The sequence below is a fragment of the Pleurodeles waltl genome, chromosome 1_1, assembly GCF_031143425.1.
Source record: "Pleurodeles waltl isolate 20211129_DDA chromosome 1_1, aPleWal1.hap1.20221129, whole genome shotgun sequence".
Taxonomy (NCBI): domain Eukaryota; kingdom Metazoa; phylum Chordata; class Amphibia; order Caudata; family Salamandridae; genus Pleurodeles; species Pleurodeles waltl.
The window spans coordinates 216614005-216629899 of NC_090436.1; the positions used below are offsets into that span (position 1 = coordinate 216614005).

Consider the following 15895-nt stretch of genomic DNA (forward strand, 5'->3'; position numbering starts at 1 on the left):
TGTAAGTATTTTTAAAATATAGACGTTTTTGTACATGCTGCACAAAGTGACTTTGCTCAGCACTGGCAGTTCCACAGTCACCCAAAACCCACTAAGCTCTCTGAAGTTCAAAAACAATCAGTTATTTGTCAATCTTGATAGACTGATATGATTTTTATTTTGTTGATGTAGAGAGGAACTGTTAAGGGAAAACATAGTAATAACAGTTCAAGCTTTACCTTAGACAAAACTATCAAGTCAATTTGTCTCATTTGTGAAAGATCAGTTTATAGTGGGTTGATTTTCAAAATCTCAGGTCTGAGCAATTGCAAGTAGTTGTTTTGATATTCATAAATAGTGCTATACAGGTTACTGATTTTTAAGGTTTGACTATGAATATTTAAAGCTGAGAAAGTGGAAAGTATCATATGGAAGAGTGCCTCTTGAAGGTTTCTAGAACATATTCACCTTTACATTTAATGTTCACTTTTTTAGGATTGAGTTAGAAATTAAAGCTGGTTCTGTTGTTGGCAGTGAAGATATATGTAATCTGTGTCAGTAGTGTATATACATTTTCTATCTTGCGGTAGACTTAGTGAGTCTACAGAAACATTTATTCCCTATAGTTTTGTTCAGATTAACCAGGTTGTATATGAATGCACGGACACTGAGGCTAATTTACCCCATCTAGTTTTGTGGACTTAGCACTTTCTTCCTACTTTTTCTTATGATTATTGTAACAGTATCAGAGTGGCTCTGAAGAAAACCTTTTTGTAAACTGTTCAAACATTTAAGTGACGTTTGTCTATGATTGATTCTAACACTTAGAATATCTTTTTTGTTTTTTTTGTAAATTCCAGACAAGCCTTTGAAGAAAAGGAAACAAGATTCTTACCCGTTGGAAGCTGGCAGTGCTGCTGGAGGCCCCAAATCAGCATCCGCTTCTCAAGAGACTGTTTCTACTGGAAATGGGTCAAGACCACCATTGTTGGTTAGTATTGACCTTCAGCAAGCCGGTCGGACAGACTCTGTAACAACTGTGACTCAGGATTGTGACAACTCTACAAAGCCAGAAGAAATAAAGCAGCACCATGATGAATCTTGTACTTCCACAGAGGATGATACCACAGTAGTTCTTAAACCTAAACTAGAATGCCATTCAGATAGTCCAGGAAATAATCCTGAACTCCAACAGATTGGCGATGGTAAACAGACTGAGAGTAAACAAAATGAATTGAAAAGTGAAAGTAGGGAAGCAGAAATAAAATGTGAGGCCAAGCATTGTACAGTTGCATCTGAGGACAAAATTGTTAAAAGTGACTGTAAAAATGAAAGCAAACCAAATGAGAGCAAAAGTGAAAGCAATCCAAATGAGAAAAGTGACAACAGATTGGACAGAAGGAAAAGTGACAGCAGACCTGACCGGAGGAAAAGTGACAGCAGGCCAGACAGAAGAAAAAGTGAACGACCAGATCGGAGGAAAAGTGACAGCAGGTTGTGTGGGAGGGATATTGACAGTAAAGAGGAAGCAAGTAAAACTGTCAACGAAGCAGATATTAGTAACAGTGACAGTAATATTGAAAGCATCGAAAGTGACAGTAAGCAGGATAGCACAACTGATGACAGAACGGAAGCCAGTGAAAGGGATTGCAAAGTTGAAGGGAAAAACGGCACAAACACAGCTGATATCACAAATGATAAATTAAAGGAGGCAAAAAGAGGACAGTTAGGCAATAAATGTTCTTACAAATCAGGGGAAATCAAAGACGACATCAACCCAGACCAGCCCGGGGGTAACATCAACCCAGACCAGCCCGGGGGTAACATCAACCCAGACCAGCCCGGGGGTGATGGGAACCCGAACCCGGACCCGGACAAGGGCGGCGGGAACCCGGACCCGGACCCGGACCTGGACAAGGGCGGCGGGAACCCGGACCTGGACAAGGGCGGCGGGAACCCGGACCCGGACCTGGACAAGGGCGGCGGGAACCCGGACCTGGACAAGGGCGGCGGGAACCCGGACCTGGACAAGGGCGACGGGAACCCGGACCAGGGCAAGGAGGGAGGTGACAAGCCGGACAAGGAGGCAGGTGACAAGCCGGACCAGGACAAGGAGGGAAGTGACAAGCCGGACCAGGACAAGGAGGGAAGTGACAAGCCGGACCAGGACAAGGAGGGAAGTGACAAGCCGGACCAGGACAAAGGGGGAAATGACAAGCCAGACCAGGACAAAGGGGGAAATGACAAGCCAGACCAGGGTGAAGGTAAATCAGACCAGGGCCACAGCAGCAGCCAACCGGACAACAGCAAGGGAGACAGCAACTCTGATCAGGACAAAGGGGGTGGCAACTCTGGTCAGGGCAAGGAGGGTGGCTCTGCTCAGGAGAAGGGGGGAGGCAACTCTGCTCAGGAGAAGGGGGGAGGCAACTCTGCTCAGGAGAAGGGGGGAGGCAACTCTGCTCAGGAGAAGGAAGGAGGCAACTCTGCTCAGGAGAAGGAGGGAGGCAACTCTGCTCAGGAGAAGGAGGGAGGCAACACTGATCAAGGCAAGGGGAACAGCAGACCTGATCCTGGCAAAGGGAGTAAGGGGTGCGGCAAGCAAAACCTGGCAAAAGGTGGCAGCAAGCCCGAAGAGGACAGGAATGAAAATAAACCTGACCAAGGCAAAAGTGACAAGCCTGACCAAGGCGAGGGTAAACAGAGCAAGGGCAAGGATGGCAACAAGCGCGATGGTAAACCAATTGGAAGCCAAAGTGAAGAATCAAATACAAGCAGGCAAGAACTAAGACCCAGGCCTTCTACTCCAAAACAGAAAACTGATGGCCGTCCTGGAACACCAAAACAAAAAAATGATAGTCGTTCTGAAAAACAGAAGAATGAATATCATCCTAATAATCCAAAAATGAAAAATGAAAATGACCCTGAAACGTCAAAGCAGAAAAGTGATAACCGTCCTCAGAACCCAAAGCTGAAAAGTGAAAACCGCTCTGAAACCTCAAAACATAGAAGTGAAAATCGACATGAGACCTCAAAACACAGACACGAAAATAGACGTGATTCTCTTAAATCTGGTTCAGAGAAAAAGACCGAAATATCAAAAAACAAACAAGAAACAAAGTCGGAATCTTTAAGGTCAAAACCTGATGGCAGGTCTGAAACCCACCGGCGACAAGGCCTTGATAATGCAAGACGTGATCATGATTATATAAAACAAAAATCAAGTGATCGATTGGATTCCAATAGGCACAAGCGTGACCAGTCAAAGAATAAAAGACCAGAAATGCTAAGGTCGTCTAGTAGAAATGAACAAGATTCTAAACGAGGCAATAAATCTGATGAATCTAAAAGTGAAAGATCTGAGCGTGTTCATAGACGTGAGTCGAGTGATTCAAAAGAGAGACCCCCTTCAAGGGAGCAAAAACAGCGACCTGAGAGCCCTCGAATAAGATCAGATGTTAAAGGCGAATTCAATAAATTAAAATCTGAAAAGCCTAGTTTGAGATCTCCTACAAGGGACGACCGAAAGTCAGATGGTGAGAAGACTAAAGGGGATCGTAATAAAGCAAAACCAGACAAGGCAGAGTTTCCTAGCTATTTGCTAGGTGGAAGGACTTTGAAACACTTTGTCATCCCCAAGATCAAACGTGATAAAGATGGAAATGCTGTTCAGGAGGATGCCACTGAAGTGGAGCAAATGGAAGTGGAAAAGATTGGTATAGTAGAAGATCTAAATAAAGGTGCAAAGCCAGTTGTTGTTCTCCAGAAACTTTCTTTGGATGAAGTGCAGAAATTAATCAAGGAACGAGAAGCAAAAAACAGGCATTTGTCCAAATCTAATAGAAACAAGCTAACCAAGCAAGGAAAAGGTAGGACATTTTTGGTGTTATAATGTTGTTTAACCTATTCATGTATCATCTGTTCAAGTGCAACAAACTCTAGTCCAGCATTTTTTTTTAATTTTTTTTTTTTTTAGCATGAACCTATTCTAGGCTTGCCTGCTGTGCACTTTACATCTAATGGTTGGTTCCTGAAAAGTGTTTTGACGTATTAAAGCTTTTTCTTTGTGTCAACCATAAGCTGAGTCAGTATGATTCACTGTGTTGTTGACTGTAAGCCTACAATCTCACACTGTCTCTATCTTTACTCTCTAGTATATTTGAAAATAGCACTAGAAAAGTACTAATCAGTACTCTCCAATCGAAGACACTGGTGAAACATGTTACTTTTGGGTTATATAGCACACGTTTAAGATTATGGATGTTTTTGTCCCTGCTTGGATCCATTTGCCTGAACATCTATTCATACTATTGAAAATACGCTTTAATTATGACTTTGTGCCTTCGAAAGTTGGCTAATTGAGTCTAAACACAGTATTTACATTTTTACAGACATTATGTAAAAACATCTCTTGTTGCCCTTTGACAAGGGCGGTATAGGCCAACTTACCAGCTCTTAGCTGAAGGAGCACCTTCAACATTCCTGGAGATAATGCATCTTGAGCACATAACCATATCGGAAACTGTCAGGAATATTTATTGGTGTGAGTTGTAGCAACCTTTGACACAAACATACACACAGGAAATCCACATTTCGTGCAGGAAAAAATGACACAAAATAGTTGCAGAAGTCAGTAAAATTTTAGCATAAGCACAGAATGTAAAAATTATTAATCCAGACAGTATGTTAAATACAGTACATTTTTAAGAATCCTTACACCCAAATTCTTTGGTATCAAAAGTATTGCCATAATGAGGGTTTTAGCATTTTAGTAGAATCAGCATACTTTCGTAACTGAAGTTCACATATTTCTGCAGTTTACTGGTAATGTCATGAGACAGATAGTCTAAATGACCTTGGATTTCTCAACTGAACCTGCTGTCTACCATGTTGTTGAAGTCCTGATGTCTCTCACAGAGAGGGCTGGAAACACCTGCTAGAAAGTCTGTAATCACTTTATTTTTAGAAAAATAAACCACTTGATCATAAGAGGTGAGTGAAATGTCAGAATTCCCTTGCACATGGTAAAGCCAAAAAACAATATTTTGTCCTAAGCAGTAGTAGTAGTACAAACTTTATTCGACTTTCAAGAAGTCATAAAAGTATCAAATATTATACAATACAGTATGCAATAAATAAGGTAAAAATTTACATAAAATGGATTAAGATAATAAAAGGATACATACAGTCAGAGAAATTAAGGTATCTTTTAAAAAGTTTCATAGTTTCAGTCCATTATTAAACTAGGTATAAAATTACATCACTACCCCCATACGCTTTCTTGTATTTAATACGGAGCATAGAAAATTAGCCAAGGTTCCACACATCTCAATAGAGGATAGCACCTGAAGCCTGGCATACGCGGCGCGACACTGGGGCAAGTTGATTGGCCTTAAGAGAGGGACTACTAGGCGTTTTCTCTGATTGGCATAGAATTTACAAAATAGGATCACGTGAATTGTAGTTTGAGGTGACTTTGTATCACAAGGACAGGGCTTGAGCGTAAAACTCCAATTGTTCATAGTGGGGAAGGTTACTAGACGATGATGTATATCTAGCCTCAATCTGATTAGAACAAAACTGTGGCGGGGGTTTACCAAATTCGACAAATAAGGCTGTATGCCCTCCGTTGACAAAATTATTTGATTATGAATAACGGTGGGCTTTTTTGATTGACCCTCCCATCGTAAATCTTCTAGATGTTTTAATACCAAAACACTCAAGTCCTTCCTAGAGATTTTCCCCAGAGAAGCTGGGTTTGTATAAAAAGCTTTGTTTCCCATATTTTCGAAGAAGGTCATAATGTATCTTAACCAAGGCACCCTTGCTGCATATGTGGACTTAATGCAGTCAGTCAAGATGGCCTTATTTAGTGCAGTATGTTCCGAAGTCCAAACTTTATGCCATAGCAATAATGGTTGAATCTTTATCAAGTCTGTAATGAAGGGGAGCCCCAGTTTAGAGTGGACAATGTATGATGATGTACCATTTGGTACCATCAATAACTGTCTTAAAAAATAATTTTCCACCGTCTGTACCGGGGTACAATTAGTATATCCCCAGATTCCAGACCCGTACATAACGGCCAGGGTGCACTTGGCTTTATAAATTTTTATCATGTTCGACGGGGTAACCCCCCTATCCTTTTAGAAAAAAGCCTTAAGGCCACAGTTGTTTTAATTAGCTGGGCTTTTTTCATTTTCCTACAGTTAGCCCAGGAGCCCTGTTTATCCAACATTATGCCCAGATATGAGAAGGTTTGCGCGGTTTCTACCCTCCCATCCGCGGTAGTAATGTTATAAGTCTTGCTGCGTTTCCCGCCACAGTTCATGATAAACGTTTTGGAGCGATTGACGGTGTGTCCCAGTTGTGACATAACTGTGATGCAGGTAGTTAAAAGTTTTTGAAGAGCTAGCGGGGTTCTGGCCATTAGAACTGCGTCATCTGCGTAGAGTAGTACCGGGACAGGGCGATTGCCTATTTGGGGGAGATCTTTGCAGTTACTAACCAATACATTTTCCAAATTATTTATGTACATTGAGAACAAAAACGGGGCAAGAACACAACCTTGGTGCACGCCTCTGTAGGCCAAAAGGGCGAGTACATTCCCCTTTTAGCCCGTACCTCACTCTTGCTCTACACCCTGTGTACATTTCACGTATAAACTGAATTATGGCTGGTTCTACCCCCATGCTGTTTAAAATATCCCATAACTTATCATGTAGTACACAGTCAAATGCCGATGATAGGTCAATAAAAGCCAGATGCAGATTGCCTTCTCTAATCCTTGTATACTTTCCAATAATAATTCTTAAGTTCAGGCTTTGCTCCACTGTCCCAATTCCTTTCCGGAAACCGTACTGGACAGGAGATAAAGCACTCTTTTCTTCCGCCCATATTTGCAGCCTGTTCAAGATAATTCTCCCTGCTAGTTTAGCCGTTGTATCCAACAAGGAGATTGTCCTGTAACAGGCTGGGTTAAGGCGATCACCTTTTTTATATATTGGGATAATATTGGAGTCTCGCCAGGATGGTAAGGGACCTCGTATGCAGATAGCCCTCAATGTCTGCGTCAGTACGGGCCCCCATAGCTGAATATTTGCCTTGAATAAATCAATTGGAACGCCATCGGGACCCGGGGCTCTCCCTGATTTGTTTAGGGTTATGGCTTCCTTTACCTCCTCCAGGCTGAGTTGCAGGATTATGGTCAGACGAGTACCTTCCTGGGGACCTTGATCGTGTACAGGAGCTGTAGGCCTCAAATCACTATCTTGCGAATATATTTTAGAAAAATATGCAATCCAATCCTCTTCGGATTTTGCTATTTACATCCTGGGGGAATCTCTATCCCCAAGCACGGGAGAATTAATTGTTTTCCAGAAGAGGATGTTATCTTTTGTACGGCTAGCTGTGTGTAGGGTCTCCCACAGAGATCTTTTTAGGATCAATTTTCTTTCCTTGATTGCTGTTTTTTTTCTTGTCTGCACCGGCGTATGTCTGTTGTAGATTTGTTTGGGGCTATTAAAGCCTTTTTCAGTTTCCTATGTGCTTGGGAGCAATTATAGTCGAACCAACCAGGGGCCCCTTTTTTTCCCGGCTTACCACCTCTAATTGTAAGGGCTTCTTTTATGGTTTGCATGATCAGTGCAAAGGCACTTAAGCATAGCCCTGGTTTTAGATTCTCTCTTATGTGACTGCAAGCCTGCTTTTGCAGACTGTCTAATAGCTGTTTCAACAGAGACTTGGAGTCTATCTTAGACCATTTCAGGGTATATCCATTGCGCGGTGCTAGTTCGATGTCATCTACCAGAACGGCCCTGTCATCCCTGTCTGCTTTAAGGGGAGTTAATAAAAGGTTCAGACTCTGGGGATAATGGTCGCTAATTGCGATGTCGTGCAAAGTATAATTCATGAGGTAGTATGCAAAGTGAGTTGACATTAAAACATAATCAATCACAGTGTTCGCACCCTTTCCATTGTAAGTTGGTTTGAACTGTGTTTCACCTGAATATAATTCATTTACAAAAGATAGGTTATGGGTTTGAGACAATATATTCATTGCATCTCCTTGAGTGTTATGAGCTAAGTGAAGTCTTAAACCCACACCTTCAGGATCCCAGCCACATACCTTATCTGAGGTTTCTTTACAAGGGTGGACGTTAAAGTCGCCGCCCCAGATCATAAAGGTCTCCTGATTATTATTTGCACTTATTTGTTTTAAATTATCTCCCATCTCCATTAGAATATTAAAGAGCTCTCCAGGGGTTGCGTTATTATAAAAGTTAATAATGACTAGATGGGTCTTATGATCCAAGTTACCCTCTAGTATTTGATAGAACGAGCTTGTAAATTTCATCCCTAGGTTCTGTAATCGTAACTTGTTAGAAATATATATGCATAAAGCCCCTTTTGGTCTACCGTATCTGGACTGAGCAGCTGGCAAGTGAAATGTTTTATAGCCATTAATATGAAGAGGACTTAGTAGCCACGTCTCTTGGAGACAGATGCATGAATATTCTTCTATAAATTTCACCCAGGTCTCATTTCCTATCTTGTTGGTTAGGCCTGCAATGTTCCAAAACAGCAAAGCTAACTGCCTTCTGTTTAGGAATACCGTACTAGTTCTTTGATAGACAGGGTGATAGAACACCGTCGGATGGATTGATTATATTTCTAGGGGGGCTGCTCTGATTTAAATAGGATTGAATCCTATTTCTTATAGGGCCCTTTGTGTGGGATGTGTGTTCTTTATTTAAAATCCGCCCGGTCCTAAGCAGTATCTATTCAAGTTAACATATGAACTAGAAGCATACCATCTCACCACAAAATAAAATGTAATTCACATTATTACACAGTAATTAAAATAAAATAAATGCATCAGGTATTGCAGATCAGTTTCTTGAATGGCCTAAGCAAATGTATTGTATATGGTTTACCCTAAAAGACACAAAACAAATATGATATATAATACTTCTACCCATGAATGATAGCTTAGACTACCACAACTTGTTCACAACTTATCAAGTGGAAACTATCACCTGAAACAATGCCCCTTAAAGGTTTAATATGTACATCTACATACAGCCATCTACTTTAGCTGGTTTTGGTTGGGAGCCATTTGAAGATTTTCCTCAGCATCTTGAGACTATGGAAGCAGGAGGCTATAACAGCGTTGACTTGGGTGTTCATGCCAAGTTTGCTGTTGATTATGATCCTGAGGTTCTTGGCGTGGGTTCTTGTTCAACCAGCCGTCAGGTGGAGTCCCATTATGAGGTGTTTTTACCAAAGGTCACTACATCTGTTTTCTCTTTGTTTTGTTTGGGCAGTTGGTCTTCATCCAGTCGGTGACTTTGGTCATGTAGGCCGTGAACTTGCTTGAGGTGTTAGGGGTCTTGTTTGAAAGAGAGAGTATGAGCTTGGTGTCCTCTGCATAGGAGAGAGCGTCTATCTTGGTAGTGTATGATGCTTACAACTGGGATCGTGTACATATTAAAGAAGGTCTGAATAGAAGAGGAACCTTGTAATACTCCACAGGTGAGGTTTCATGCATATGAAGAAAAGCATACAAGGCTGAATGTGTACTGCCAGTCAGAGGCGTAGACCCTCCTGAAGGTAGGTTCTTGAATATCACTTGTGCAGGCTTTGAGGTTAGATACCATGTTGAATATTGGTCCAGGAGGATGAGGGTTGCTCTCTCCTTTGTCCAATATCATGTGGATGTGTTATCTGTGTTGGTGACAAGAGCTGTTACTGTGCTGTGGTTTGGTTGGAAGCTGGACTGGGTGACATAGCAGTCGTACCAGAGATAGTTGGAGAAGTTTGTTTTTTAATTATCTTATTTAGGTACAGTAGTAGGGAGATAGGTCTGTAGTTGGAGAGCATTGACTTGTCCACAGAGGTCTTCTTGAACAGGACAGTAGCATATTTCTATGTGTTTGGCAAGTTGCATGTTGGGATGGAGTTGTTCAGGATGGGTGTGAAAGCTGTGCTGGTGGTTTGAAGTCATTTGGAAAGGCTTGGTGGGGACAGGTGTCCAGTGGGGCCTGAGAGTGGGACGACTGTACGGTGGTGGTAATTTTGTCTGTGGGGATGACGGTCTACATGATCATGTTAGTTTCCATGGCCAAAATGGTAAGACTTGTTGCAAGGTCTGAGGTCCAGTTGGAGGTCTCATTAGCTATATATGGATGTTATCTTGTTAAAGAAACATCTTTCATGATGGTGAAAATCTCTTTGCTGCTGTTGGTGCTGGAGCTGATAGTCTGCTAACATGGCTAGTGGCCCCGATCTGCTGCTGCTAGTGTTTCAGGGACGATTTGAAGGTGTCTTGGGCCATGTTGTCATGACTCATTCTCTATTTGTACTGCAGTTGTTTGAAGGGATTTTGTCATCCTGGGTTCCTCTGTGTACCAACTGGTTTGAGATATTAATCTTGGGTTTTTGACGTACTTGAAGAGGGTAGAAGGTCTGCACGAGTGAAGATCCAGTTGTTGATGGCTTTCAGTAGGTTGCTGCTGTTTGGACTGGTGTTCCGTCAGTATGGCAGTTGTAGGATGTTGACACTCTATATACTATCTCAAAGTGAGAGATAGTGTGCACGGAGTCCAGTGGTTCACCTAAGAGGTTGATAGTGGCAATAATAGATAATACTAATGCTCTTTGTGGTAGTGTGGTCGAGCAGTAAGGTTTATCAGAGGGTAATGTTAAGCATTTGTTGTACACACACAGGCAGTAAATGAGAACACACACTCAAAGACTTAACTCCAGGCCAATAGGTTTTTATATAGAAAAATATTATTTTATTTATTTTAGAACCACAAGATTCAGATATCAAGTACACAAATTGTAAGGTACTTGGCATAGTTACATATGGAACTTTGAATTAAAACAGGCACAAAAGTAACCTCAGCGGCACAGGGGCGGCAGGGTGCTGTGTGCAAAGAAGGTGTCAGGTTTTACGTTGAAATCAATGGAGGGACCCAGGGGTCACTCTGATGCAGACAGGTCAGAGGGGGCCTTCTCGGGCCAGCCACCGACTGGTCAAAGATGATGGCTGCCTGCTAGTCCCTCCTTGACCGGTAGTTGGTTCCTCTCGGGCCCGGGGGCTGCGGGTGCAGTGCTTCTTCCAGACGTCAGGTTCTTTGTTACCGGGCAGTCGTGGTCAGGGGCAGCCTCTGTACTCTCTCTGCAGGCATCGCTGTGGGGGTGAAGGCAGTTCGTCTCAGGGTGGCCACGTCGTGGGAGTCACCAGTTTTGGCTTTTCTGGACAAGAGCCAGGGGCGTGGGGTGCAAAGTGTTGGGGACTCACGCTTCGAGAGTGAGGTGGGAGTCCCTCTAAAGATGGTTTCTTCTTGGTTTCTTGGACAGACCCACTATCCACGGGAGTTTCTTGGTCCTTTGGGTTGCGGGGCAGTCCTCTGAGTCAGTAGAGGTCGCTGGTCTTGCTGGATGTGTCGCTGTTGGAGGTTCTTTGAATCCCTGTTCCTATTGGGCTAAATCCTCTAAAACAAGATGGAGGATTGGACCTGGCTGAAAGGGTGGTGACTCCTTGTTTTTCTCATAATCTTCCTGACTTGCCAAAAGTGGGGGCTGTGTCGAGGGGGCAGGCATCCCCACTACCTTGAGTGCCCTGGGCATTGTAACACGAAGGCTGGGCCTTTAAGGCTCACTGCTAGGTGTTACAGTTCCTTCAGGGGAAAGGTGAAGCACATCCACCTAGTGCAGGCTTTGTTTCTGGCCTCAGAGAGCACAAAGGCTCTCACCCTAGGGGGTCAGACACTTGTCTCTCAGTGGCAGGTTGGCACAGACCAGTCAGTCTTGCACTGAAGGATTGGGTAAAATCCAGGGGGCATCTAAGATGCCCTCTGTATGCATTTTTGTAATAAATCCAACACTGGCATCAGTGTGGGTTTATTATTCTGAGAAGTCTGGTACCAAACTTCCCACTTCAGTATAGCCATTATGGAACTGTGGAGTTTGTATTGACAAACTCCCAGACCATATACCCGATATGGCCACAATGTACTTGCAATGTCTAAGAATGGACTTAGACACTGTAGGGGCATATTGCTCATTCAGCTATACCTTCACCTGTGGTATATTGTTTTTCTCATTATCCCCCTGGACTTGCCACCAAAAATAGGTGTCCGGGGCGGGCATCTCCACTGGCTGGAGTGCCCTGGGGGGCATTGTAACACCAGGCCTGAGCTTTTGAGGCTCACCGCCAGGTGTGACAGTTCCTGCAGGGGGAGGTGTGAAGCACCTCCACCCAGTGCAGGCTTTGTTTCTGGCCCCAGAGAGCACAAAGGCTCTCACCCCAGGGGATCAGAAACTCAGTGTCCGGCGGGCACAGACCAGTCAGTCCTGCACTGAAGGATTGGGTAAAATAGGGGGGCATTTCTAAGATGCCCTCTGTGTGCATTTTGTAATATACCCAACACTGGCATCAGTTTTGGTTTATTATTCGGAGAAGTTTGATACCAATCTTCCCAGTATTCAGTGTAGCCATTATGGAACTGTGGAGTTCGTTTTGACAAACTCCCAAACCATATACCTAATATGGTCACAATGTACTTGCATTGTCTAAGAATGGACTTAGACACTGTAGGGGCATATTGCTCATTCAGCTATACCCTCACCTGTGGTATAGTGCACCCTGCCTTTGGGCTGTAAGGCCTGCTAGAGGGGTGACTTACGTATGCCACAGGCAGTATTTTGTGTGCATGGCGTCCCGAGGGGGCAGTGGTGTGGAATTTAATAAACTTGTCAATAGGACAGGTTGCTTCATAAATCTGTCCTGTATAAAAATCTACTTGCCCCTTCGGTGCTATGTAGTGCTAGTACAAATTATGGCAGCAATCTCCTATATTAGAGCTCTGATAATAGCCTCTCTGATTATGCCAGGGCTGATACTATAGTAGGGCTTGAATACTAGTAATTCCCTATTTTGTCACCCTTCTGCAGATCTACATACTGGGGCTGGAGGTAGTGGTAAGCAATACTTCCATGTTTGGAATGGCCTTTTGAGTCTGTGGAAACCTACTAACTTGCATGTTTTAAGGGTTTTCACCAGCTCTTCGCTAATATTTCCCCTTACTGAGAAAGGCTGGCAATTTACTCTTGACAAGAGCATAAGTAAAACTTCTTCCAGGGTTGTGAAAAAAGTAGTTGGATGGAAAGTGTACTTGTAAACGCTCAACATATTTGCCCATTGTTAGAAATGGGGTCTTTAGTTGGCAGTCAGTTTGCACGCTGTCCAAGTAGGGATAAGGGAGATACCCGCTCCGATAACCCCTGCTCTCAGCCCCTTGGTATCTTGGCACGAGCAGTCAGGCTTATCTCAGAAGCAATGTGTGAAGCATTTGCCTATAACACACAGTAATAAGTGAAAACACTACAAAAGAACACCACACCAGTTTTAGAAAAATAGCCAATATTTATCTATATAAAACAAGACCAAATACTATAACAATCCAACTTACAGTAGGAAAAATGAATTCTGCAAGATTTACTCAAAACTACAGTTCCTTGAAGTCGATACTTCCACCTGGGGCTATCACGGCATCGTGATCAACAAAACCAACAGTTCCGGGCGTAGCGTTGCGGGCCAGCTACGGTGTCAGGAAGACTTGCAAACAGTTCCTTGGATTTGCAGGGTGTCGTAATCCTCGCAGTGCGCTCCGGAGAGCGGCGTCACTGACATCGCTGTGTCGGTTCTGGTGTCCGGTGCAGGAAGAGTCTGGCCCTTGAGGTCACATGCGTTGCAGATCGAACTCCAGGCTGATGAAGTCAGGTGCGGAGGCGTGGATGGCGTCGGGGCTGTGGTGCGAAGTGGGACGATGTGCGGTGCCCACAGGTCACAGTGCAGACAGCGGTTCGGTGACAGTGTCCAGCGGCGTCAGTGAGACCAGGGCTGCAGTGTGAAGCGGGGCAGTGCGATGTACGGTGTCCACAGGTCATGGTGCAGGCAGCGGTGTCATCATTGCTAAAGCGCTGACGTCGATAGGCCCAAGCCAGTGGTGCGGGACGGTGCTTTGTGACCCTCACGAGCGGTGTTCACAGGCCACGGTGCAGCCAGGATGCTTGGTGAGGACACGAGTCGATGGTGCTGGCGTGGGTGGACCAGGGCTGCGGTGCGGGATGGGACAGTGCTTCGTGTACCTCCCGAGCGGTGTCCACAGGCCACGATGCAGGCAGCTGCGCCGATGCCAGCAGGAGCGTCGTCGCCGGGGATGCCCAGGCTGCGGCATGAGCAGGCGATGCTGGAGTGCAGGGCCCACAGGTCGCAGTGTGAGCAGCGGCTCGGTGAAGTCATCCGATGACGGCTTCGGTGTGACCGGGGTCGCAGTGCGAAGCGGGGCAATGCGACTCCGTGTGGCGTTGGCATCGTTGGCGGCGTTGCAGTGGTTTCTCCTCTTGAAAAGCACAAAACACACAGTTCCCAGTGCTGCAGGTCGAGGAAACTGAAGCCTTTGGTGTCCCTGAGACTTCCAACAGGAGGAAAACTCTACTCCAAACCCTTGGAGCATTTTCTGAAGCAGGGGACACAGCAAAGTTCACTCTTTGCACTCTTTTCAGGCAGAAGCAGCAACTGCAGGCCAGTCCAGCAAAGCAACACAGCAAAGGGACAGTACTCCTCCTTCAGCTCTTCTCCTGGGCAGAGGTTCCTCTTGATTCCAGAAAGATTCTAAAATTCTGGGGTTTTGGGTCTTCTTATACCCAGTTCTGCCTTTGAAGTTGGCAAACTTCAAAGCAAAGTCTCAAGTGCTTTCAAGATCCTTCCTTGTCGAGGCCAGGCCCCAGACACTCACCAGGAGGTCGGAGACTCAATTGTGTAAGGGCAGGCACAGTCCTTTCAGGTGTGAGTGACCACTCCTCCCCTCCAGCACAGGTGGGTAATCGAGATATGCAGGCTACACCCCAGCCCCCTTTGTGTCACACTCTAGAGGAGAGGTGTGAACAGCCCAACTGTCAAACTGACCCAGACGGGGAATCCACAAACAGGTAGAGTCACAGAATGGATTAAGCAAGAAAATGGCTACTTTCTAAAAGTGACATTTTCAAACTAACAATCTAAAAACCAACTTCACTAAAATATGTATTTTTAAATTGTGAGCTCAGAGACCCTAAACATTTTTATCTGCTCTCAAAGAGAATCTGTGTTTTAAGGATATTTAAAGGCAGCCCCCATGTTAACCTATGAGAGATAGGCCTTGCACAGTGAAAAACAAATTTGGCAGTATTTCACGGTGGGTGGCACAACCAGTGCTGCCGGCCCACTAGTAGCATTTGATTTACAGGCCCTGGGCACCTCTAGGGCACTTTACTAGTAAATCAAATATGCCAATCATGGATAAACCAATCAACAGTACAATTTCTATAGGGAGCACTTGCACTTTAGAACTGATTAACAGTGGTAATGTGCTCAGACAATTAACCAGCAAAAACAGACCTAAAAAGAATAGGAGGAAGAAGGCAAAACGTTTGGGGATAACCCTGCAAAAAGGCCCATTTCCAACACCCATAAGCAAATCTACACATGCATATTTGCTCGTGCTAAAATATAGTTCACAAATATTTTGTAGGAATAAAGTTTGCTAGTCTGTGTGTAAATTCACGTGAATTCATGAAATACTTGCATCGGCACTAATGCACTTTTGTGACTTTACCTAAGAATTAGGCCTCTAATTAGGTCTGCCGTTAACCAAGTCCTTTTGTTGTTTATTAAAATTATATCTCTATCAATCTGGTGGCTGGCTTCACTGGGAGTGATAGCCATATGCTCTTTCACAAGGAGCATATCGGCACACAAAGTACTTTTGTTCAGTGCCAGGAACTACTGTGGCAATGTGTGGTTTTTGACAGAAAAAAATATTTTTGCTTTTTGCCAATGTTTGTTACAATGGTTGGGGGCCGAGGC

The 15895-nt window shown here is 44.1% G+C and overlaps 1 protein-coding gene across 17 annotated transcripts in view; it reads left to right on the forward strand.

The window, feature by feature from the left end:
* NIPBL (NIPBL cohesin loading factor) overlaps positions 1-15895 on the forward strand; it is a 1341000-nt gene that overhangs the window by 391850 nt on the left and 933255 nt on the right. For all 17 annotated transcript variants that reach the window (XM_069221119.1, XM_069221174.1, XM_069221201.1 and 14 more), the window contains one exon: positions 840-3845. In XM_069221119.1, coding sequence (XP_069077220.1) covers positions 840-3845 — 3006 coding nt within the window. The remainder of the gene's footprint in view (positions 1-839; positions 3846-15895) is intronic.